The sequence below is a fragment of the Aegilops tauschii genome, chromosome 2, assembly GCF_002575655.3.
Source record: "Aegilops tauschii subsp. strangulata cultivar AL8/78 chromosome 2, Aet v6.0, whole genome shotgun sequence".
Taxonomy (NCBI): Eukaryota; Viridiplantae; Streptophyta; class Magnoliopsida; order Poales; family Poaceae; genus Aegilops; species Aegilops tauschii.
Window position 1 is genome coordinate 578,571,386 of NC_053036.3, and position 9,274 is coordinate 578,580,659.

Genomic DNA, 9,274 nt, shown 5'->3' on the forward strand with positions numbered 1-9,274 from the left:
TGAAGTTGGGCTGGGCTCGGCCGGTACCAAATTTAGGTTGCCAGAATGGGCTGGACTGACCATTTCAGGGATGCATTTTCGATTCAAAAAAAACAATCTAATAAGAGGGATACCCCTAAAAAAAATCTAATAAGAGGGGGCGCCAGAAGCAACTAACGAAGGAGTGCTCCCACGAAAGCCTCCCCAAGAGTCACTTTGGGTGGGCTGAGAGCGCGCACTCAGCCGCCGCCACGTGTCGCGTTCTGGACACTCCCTCCGGATTTTGTTTTCTTTTATTTTTTCACACGCGTTTTTGGCTTTTAGATGTTTTTTCTTTGTTTTTTTGACTTTTCTATTTTTCACCGATCTCTCTCTCCTAACTTCCGGACCATCTTTTTGCGCAAAAAAACACATTTTTTCGTTTAGCGCGAGACATGGATTTGCTTCCGCGAGAGGCACGGGTTTGCTTCCGCAATAGGCACGGTCGTCCCTATTGGAAATGAAAAAAAACATGTTTTTTTTGCTTCCGCGAGAGGCACAACCGTGCCTCTTGACAAAGAAAAAATGCGTGTTTTTGTCCTTCCGCGAGAGGTACGGATTTGCTTCTGCGAGAGGCATGAGTTTGCTTCGCGAGAGGGACGGTCGTACCTCTTTCAGAAAGGGAAAAAATTGTGCTCCCAGTTCGGTTTTTTCATCTGGTTTTTTCAAAAAAGAAGTACGTCAAAAACTATCAACATGGGATCTAGTTTTAAAGATCTCAACGTGAGGAATTCAATAGTGAAAACGATTCGAGATTTGGAAGCACGGTTTAAGAGATAAAACGTTTAGAATAAACGGATCTACGAAAAAAAAGGAAAAGTCCCATGTGCGCCACTTGTCGCAACCTGGAGAGGTGAGAGTGACCTTTGCAAAGAGTGCTCCTTAATTAGTGATTTCGCGAGAACTATATCTCGCGTTATGCGAGATAGAAGATACTCTCTTTGAAGCTTTTTACCCTGTATTTGTAGTTACTGGCCGGCCTGTTTTGCCTTTTTTCCTTCACTGAGTTCTTTCGATCGAGTGAGTTCGCTGGTTCGCTCGCCTCAATCAATTTTTTTTCTTGTTTTATGTTTCTTTTTTCTTTGTTTGTTCACGTTTTTTGGTTTTTCTGATGGTTTTCTTTGCCGGTTGTTTTCGGTTTTTACTTTGGTTTTCTGTGGTGGTTCTTTGCTTCATTTTTATTTCCAATTTTTTATTTCCTTTATTTCTTCATCGGTTTTATTTGCTTTTCCTTTTTCTTCGATATAACATGATTTCTTTGTTTTTTCATTGGTTTTCCATTTTTTGAAAGATTTCTTTATTTTTTTCCGTTTACTTGGGTTTCTTTGTTTCGTTTATTTGTTTCCTTTTAGTTTCTTCATTTTTATTTTGTTTTGCGCTTTTCTCATTATACAACGTACACTTTTAATATACACATGAAACATTTTTGAAACACATTGAATATTTTTCAAATACATGATCTACATTTTTTAAAGTACATGTTTTTGAACTTTTTTTAATACACAATCAACATTTTTAATACATGGTCAGCGATATACATTTTAATATACTGAACATTTTTTAAATACATGACCTACATTTTTATTAAATGCATGTTTTTGAACACTTTTTTGAATACATGATCAACATTTTTTTAATACATGATCAATATTTTTTTGTACACATTAAAAAAAATTCAAATGCTTGATGAACATTTTTAAAATACAAGATTAATATTTTTCGAATACATGGTCAACATTTTTTCTATACACACTTTAAAGTTTTCAAATGCTTGATTAACATTTTTCAAATAGAAATTTAACATTTTCTAATACATGATCAACATATTTTCTATGCACATTTTAACATTTTTCTAATGCTTTGTCATCATTTTTCAAATGCAAGATTAATATTTTTTTTTGAATGCACAATCAATTTTTTCTATACACGTTTTACATTTTTCGAATGATTGACTAACATTTTTGAAATACTTATTCAACATTTTTTTAAAGCTTGGTTAAAATTTTCACATACATGATAAAAAAATTTCATCATTTTTAATACATGGTCAATATTTTTACTATACATATTCAACATTTTCAATACTTGTTTATCATTTTTTTTTCAGATGCTTGATTAACATATTTTAAATACATGATCAACTTTTTAACACACATTGTATTTTTTTGTATACATGGTCTAAATTTTTTCTATGCACATTTAACATTTTTAAGTGCATGGTTAACATTTTTTTAAACATTATGAAAAGTATATTTTGTAATATATATGTTTAGAATTTTTGGAAGTGTAAACAAAAATAAAAAAAGAAATGAAAGAAAGAAAACAAAAGGTCAATAAACAAAAAAAGAGGCAGTGGCCTCATGCGAGCTGATTCTGTCTCGCTTGCAGTGGGACATAGTCGCGCCCCCAAAAAACGAAAAAAACAAATATGAGGGTCACTCAAACGAGCCGAGCTAGACTGGCTCTTTATTTCCTTGCAGTGCAAAGAAAGGTTACGAAATAACTTCATAGTTTCTAAAGAACCCGAAATAACTTCATCGAGCCATTCATTTTGCCAAAGGAAAATTGAGAAGAAATCAATCCACAAATTACCCAGTACACAGAAAAAGAACATAGTTATAAATATAGCTATACAAGGATGTTTAGAAAAGCCATACTACTAGGAGAGAAAATGTGGTACAACATCATCTCATCCTCATCCAAAGCATCGAGACCAACACTAACCATTGTCACCCCAAGAGCAGGTTTGTTCTTGATGATTGCCAGGATTTCAGATGTTGATTGCCTACATTTCTCAAAGATGTGTCTGTTGTGTTCTTTAAAGCTTCCATAGAGAGAACAAATAGTGAGGCAAACAACAAACCTGGTTGGAGTAGGGCAAAAGGACGCGATTTTTTCCATAATAGTATTTGGCGATCTATTTATCAACACTAGGAGAAGACGGGTAAGTGTGGATCTCCGTGAGCTTTATATGTCTTTTGTGGGCTAGCGGCTATGCCTTAGCGGTAGAGATACATAATAAGAAATTAGAATCTTACAACTCTATCTCGTCATGTTATGGATGTCGTGGAGATGAGACTGTTGTATTTTGGTCAGGTGGGTTAACGGCTTTCCAATAGTGCAGATTGAGGCCTAAGCTTCGGCTTGACTTGACGACAGTGACAACTATGATGCCGAGTTTGCTTTGATCAGTGGTTCTTTCATTTTTTGTATAGTTTTCGATGAAAGAAATAAAATTACATATCCTTGTAAAAGGGTGTCCTAGGTCACCATGTTTTAACTTCTGACCTATTTTTGTTGGTTCATTGTGGGGTTTCATCAGAAGGTTTGAGAAATATTGAGATGCAAACAGATCCAACTAGAAATGTAGACATCAAAAGACCCTGTTGAAACTTTAGATCTTATCAGGATATTTTGATTTTCATTGCCATCCCAACTTGTTTCATTGTACTTCATCCTTTAGTTAATCAGTAGAGTCTAAGTGTCATCTCGTTGCAAGAACATGGGCATCACAAACCGCAAATGAGAAGAAAGTAACAAATGAAGATGAACGAATCATAAGAAAAGAGAAGCAATGCATGCTTTTAGAACAATCCATTGTATCCAACTACCTATGAAATCAGTACATTTACAATTCTCGGTTTTTTTAGAACCGCACACCCACACTTACAACTTACAACACACTTTGCAGCCTTGCCTGTCACTGCATCACACCATTGGTGTCAATGGCATCGGCAACAACTGTTGCTGCCGTCGAGGCTGATGCAGATGAATCATTTGGCATTGTCGAATTCACTAGAGAGCCAAGCGTTGTTTTCCTCTTTCGCCTTGTCTTTCTCGGTGGCGGGCGTGGAACATCAGGGCACGGAGCTGCTGCCACGTCTTCCCCGGTGATCTCTGAAGCTATCCTGAGAGGCAGCATGTCACGTGGGAGTTGGTGCTGCTGCTCGAAGTCTGCCCAACAGTCACATATAGTTGTTTTATACGCTTATCGGTGACAAGAAAACAACTGAAATCCAACAATTTTTTCCAATTTCTACAGAATAATAAGTTTAGACCCATTTTAAAAGCATTAATTTTTGGCCCCTCAAGTGTCAAAACGTCTAGACTAGTCCCTTACTTCACCAAAAGCGTCTTTGATGATGCAGTGGTTTCATACATGTGGTAATAAGTGGCGAATCTAGCATGGCAATGGAGGGCAGTCTCAAAACATCAAGTTTTTTAATCTAATTAACATGTGCATTGCAATTGTTGCATGTAAAACACCTCAATATAAGTTTCAAGCGGTATATTTAGTTGAAATAGGCATTTTGGAGGGTAGGCTTAAGCCTATCGAAGCCCCCCCTAGTAGAATCGCCACTAGTGGCGACCTAGTTAGCATTGAGGGTTTTCTCAAAAAAAAAGTTAGCATTCAGCATTGAAAAATCAATCATAAATAATAGGAAAATGAAATATAGCAAAAGTAAGGAAAATGAAAGCATTCCGATTAAGTAACTAAGGATTGTAAGGGTTTATGAAGTCTATTACAATGGAAAAGATTTTGGAAACCTATGGATCAATATGATTCAAATGTTTTTTTTCTTCTAAATTTGCTTCTTTCTGTTTTCAGGCTCCACATATTTTAAGGCATTTTTTGTAATATTCTTGATTTTTGCTTCTAAAGTTGAAATTGTTTCTCCTATAAAAAATATTTTTACTTTTGTAAATCTTAACAAAATCTACTTTCCTGAAGAAAATCCATATTTTTTTTCTAAATTTCTAATTTTAATATATTTTTCCTATCTTTATCCAAATTTGTCGAGTTTTCAAATAAAAAGTAAAATCTTTAATTTAACGCCCCTCCATCCGTCGTTCCTACTTTTCTTATTTATGTTAAAAAATTGTATTGACTGAGCTATCATGTGCCACTGGTAGGTATTGTTGAAACCCTTTTGATTGGGCAAAGGACCGACCTAGATGTGTTTGACATTTTTGTGACCAAGAATTTCTAGTAGTAGAGCTAGGGGTTCAAATTTTGATTTCGCTAATAGGTGAGAGACCAAAAATACACCCTTTCCATTAATGTATACATCTGATCACTGAAGAAGCTCTGAATGTACCCAACATGTTCTAAAAATACGAAAACCGTGTAATGCAGACAATGTTTGCCTTTTGCAGGCAGTTGTACATGTATCCTAGCATGTTGTTGTCAAATACGTAACTTGTCGGTAGATTGACCAAACAACTCTACAAGTTTGTAGTCGGAGCATGATTTGAGTGATCCCTTAATTATGGAATGTGAAGACAAAGGTAGCGCTTAAGTGGACTATCACACATACTAGAAGGGTTGGGCGCGCTTTACTACGCCGTTGATGTTGTTTGGTTTACTATTTTTAGTCCATCTGTTTGAAAATATAAGGTGTATTAGTTTTTTAAGTCAAACCTATTTAACTTTGACTATATTTGTGTAGATATATATCAATATCCATAATATCAAACCGGATTTCTAGATTCATGATGAAATGAATTTTAATATTTTATTTATTTAGTATTGTTGATGTTAATATTTTTTTGCTCTGAACTTGATCAAAATTAAAGAAATCCGACTTTTCAATAAACTAATAAATCTTATATTTGGAACAGATGGAGTGTTTGCTTTTGTTAATGCGGAAGATGATGGGGTGCGTTTCTTTTTTATTCATATAATGCGTTGTTTTGGTGGGCCTATTGATTCCGATTAAGTTGAAAAAATTGTTAACCCAATCAAAATCATGAATCAAATTCATATTGAATTTCTCAATGGAATGAGAGAGCTTCAAAATTAAGGAGCTGAACTAAAAGAATTGAGTGAGAGATTGTTGACCCGGTCAAAATCGAGGACCCAATTCCAAATTGGCAACCTCAATTGAATGAGAGGCCGCCAATCCTAGGGAGTTTAGTGATATAGTAGATGGTCGATGGCCATTTGAAATGAAGTTGGAACCACTAGTTTGTGGAGGAGCGATGAAGGTGACGCTTGCATGCACCTAGAAGGTGTGAGTGAGGTTTGTTGAAAGCCAAGCTGCTGGTTCCAATGGATTGTCATGTTCTATGAGACTATGACGGTCGGTGTGGATGGTTGCTGTTATAATTTTAGCCTGGTTTTCCACATTAAACGGGAAACTCTTGCCTTCAAGTTTGAAAAAAGGGATAAAGGTAACTTTGGTTTTATCGGCACTAATAATTTTCAATAAAATGTTAGTTTTATCAAAATGTCTGCAAAACATGCTGGTGGACTGGGTGGTGGTTGAGTGCTCGCACAAGCATGCGAATTGTTTACTAACATGTGCTCCGGGCGCAGCTTCGGGATACCAGATCAAGATCAAGCCAATAAAATTTGTTGAACGTGGCCTCGTGCCCAGCATAAAAATAGTGCAGGTTGCCATGTTTGCACATGTACACTCAGAGTCTCAGACGATGAATCATAATCTTTCCAAAACAAGGCACAATCACAAGAAGCCGCCAGACCAAATAGAGAATTATGCTGAGACAGGGGACACAAAGCTGCTCTCACTCCATACGAGAACAGTGGCGTTGCACGTTCGAACATACCTTGAGAAGTCCAGGAGGTCCCCGCTGACGGCGCGAAGTAGCCCAGAGACGAGAAATCAGATGATCCCTCGATGACATTCATCTAGGAAGAAAACAATGGTCAGGCAGGCAGGCAGGCAAGCTGATGGAACCAGAATTTGCGTGTACTATCGCACTGAAATGGTTACCCAGCTTGGAGAAGCATTCCCCGTGAGCGTCCCCGGCGTGGAGCTGCTCCAGCCGATGTGCGCGACGTGCTTCACGTCCGTCGGCCGGCCGATCACCATCTCCTGCTCCTTCGCCGCTGCAAGAACAGATTCAGATCACGTCTGTCCGCCCCTGCTCGCACGATCAAATTCAGAAACCGACACACTAGCTAGTCCCAGTTAGTTATACGCGCTCACCGAAGATCTGGGAGATGATCTTGAAGCCCTTGAAGAACCCCTTCATCTTGTAGTTGGACGCCATCGATGGCACCCTGCTGGCTGCTGGCTGCCGCCCACGGACGCCCTTCCTAGGACGAGAACGCACACAGTACGTCAAGGATGAGCTTAGAAGCAAACACCGGGACGAGAAATGGGTGACAGAGATGTACTATCAACCGGATGCCGTGATGGTCTCGTGCGGAATGAGACGTCGGGCGTGTAAATAATGGCGGATTGGTGAAATGTGCCTGAAAGGTTGATGTGCGTACCACCTCAGAGAGGAGATTGGGTGGTTGGTCGCCGATGTTGATGCTCCTCCTTAGCCGTAGCTCCTACTGAAAGATGGTCTGGAGTGTACCGGCGATTCCTGTCCCGTCACCGCCCGTCCTTTTCGAGCTTTGGTGGAATGTTTGCATTTTGTCTTTAAGAAGCTACCAGGATGCATTTTGTCAGGGTTTGTGAGTGTTGCGACAGGGATGAGATGGACCGGAAGGATTTGTCATGATGCTACTCCCTTCATTCCATAATATAGTGTGCCCGCATTTTCCGAGATCCAAGTTTGACCGTAAATTTAACCAACGAGACCGACTGCGGCGGGAGCAAAAATTATACCACAGAATTCGATATAATTCCATGGTATAATTTTTGTCCCTTCCGCAGTCGGTCTCGTTGGTTAAATTTACGGTCAAACTTGAATCTGTTTTATCAAACCCTGAAATCCTAAACCCAATCTAGTCTGATACCATTGAAAGCTTCTCTGGATCGGAGTAGGCCAGTAGATCGGTGGTCCTACCTTCACTTTCGGTTGCTGACCCTGCCGAGGTGGCCATGGTGGATGGCGACGGCGGTGACGACAGAGAGTGGGCGAGGTGGTGGCGGCGGAGCTTCCCGTCGGCTCAGCGCAACCCTAGATCGAATTGGGGTGTTCGTGGTGTTGTGGTGCACGGTCAACTTCGTGATCCGTGCCCCGGCACCCCACCTATTTATATAGCGCTGGTGACAGGGGCCCACCAACCATGGTTTGGTTGGGCGCTCCCGATCAGGGCGCGATGCAAGGGCCCGTTCGACCCATTGGGCTCGAACGGGAGAAAGATCAACCTAACAATAATCTCTGCGATGTCTCAATTCTGGTGGGGATATGTTGACCAACAGAAGCATATGCACTGGTTTGCATGGTGGAAAATGTGTATCCCAAAGAAACAAGGAGGTATGAGTTTCAAAGATTTGGAGAGTTTCAATCTGGCTATCTTGTCAAAACAATGTTGGAGGTTGCTTTGTGCGCCAGATTCTTTATGCGCCCAAGTTCTTCGTGCTAAGTATTTTCCCTCGGGTGTTCTATTAAATTGTGAACTGAAAAAGGGAAGCTCCTATACTTGGCAAAGCATTTGGGCAGGAATTCGAACTTTTAAAAGAGGACATATTTGAAGGGTGTGAGATGGTAATAAAATTGATATTTGGAATGATTGTTGGATCCCTAGCAGCCCAACTAGGAAGGTAATTAATGACAAGGAGAGGAAATATAGTAATTACAAAGGTTGCTGAACTAATTGATCATGAAAACCGTGTATAGGATGAAGCACTGGGTAGAGAACTATTTTGGGCCGTTGACACGGAAAGAATTCTGAAACCCCGCTGGCCGTTGTGATGATGGAGGATTTTGTGTCATGGCACTATAATAAGAATCACATTTTTACGGTAAAGTCTGCTTATTATATTGAATGAGATAATCAGCATGGTCGAAAACTACGGATGACAAGGCCTAATAATTCTTCATCGACCAACCCTATCTGGAGAGCTTTGTGGGCCTTGAAAACACCTGTTAAGGTGAAGATACATTGTTGGCATGCTTTATATGGGGCGATTCCTTCCTATGGCGGCCTTGCAAATCGGCATATGCAGAATTTTAGCCAATGCCCTATATGTTCAGTGGACTGTGAAAGTATGAATCATGTCTTCTTCAAATGTGGTAGAATAAAGGAAATTTGGTCATGCCTTGGAATGACACAAGTTATTGAAGACGCTTGCCTTGAAGTGGCTGATGGAATTGGGCCTCTCGAGCGACTGCTAATGGATGAGAATGTTGCACCGTATATGGTAGGTGTTTGAAGGTGTGATCTAGTCGTTGTTGTTGCCTGGTATGCTTGGTGGGAGCGAAGGAAATGTACTCATGGTGACAGCTTGCAAGCGCCGGTTAGATCGGCCCAGTCTATCTCTGTGCTGGCATTAAATTTTGCAAGAGTTAACAAATTGAGTAGTGCTCAGATTGTTAGACAAGGATGGAT

General features: G+C 39.6%; 1 protein-coding gene across 1 annotated transcript; it reads right to left on the reverse strand.

Moving 5' to 3' along the window:
• Nucleotides 1-3,600: 3,600 nt before the first annotated feature.
• LOC109767979 (uncharacterized) lies at nucleotides 3,601-7,178 on the reverse strand. Its single transcript, XM_020326720.4, has 4 exons — nucleotides 6,972-7,178; nucleotides 6,756-6,871; nucleotides 6,589-6,670; nucleotides 3,601-3,972 (listed from the first exon to the last, which is right to left on the reverse strand). The coding sequence occupies exons 1-4, from the start codon at nucleotides 7,033-7,035 to the stop codon at nucleotides 3,719-3,721; spliced, it is 516 nt and encodes a 171-aa protein (XP_020182309.1). The 5' UTR covers nucleotides 7,036-7,178; the 3' UTR covers nucleotides 3,601-3,718.
• Nucleotides 7,179-9,274: the final 2,096 nt, after the last annotated feature.

Bases quoted from the DNA above. Each gene is read 5' to 3' on its own strand.
- LOC109767979 (XM_020326720.4), bottom strand. From the start codon at position 7,035: ATGGCGTCCAACTACAAGATGAAGGGGTTCTTCAAGGGCTTCAAGATC. The intron at 6,671-6,755 runs GTAACCATTTCA...TTTTCTTCCTAG, and splicing joins GGAATGCTTCTCCAAGCTGG to ATGAATGTCATCGAGGGATC. The intron at 3,973-6,588 runs GTATGTTCGAAC...ACTGTTGGGCAG, and splicing joins GACCTCCTGGACTTCTCAAG to ACTTCGAGCAGCAGCACCAA.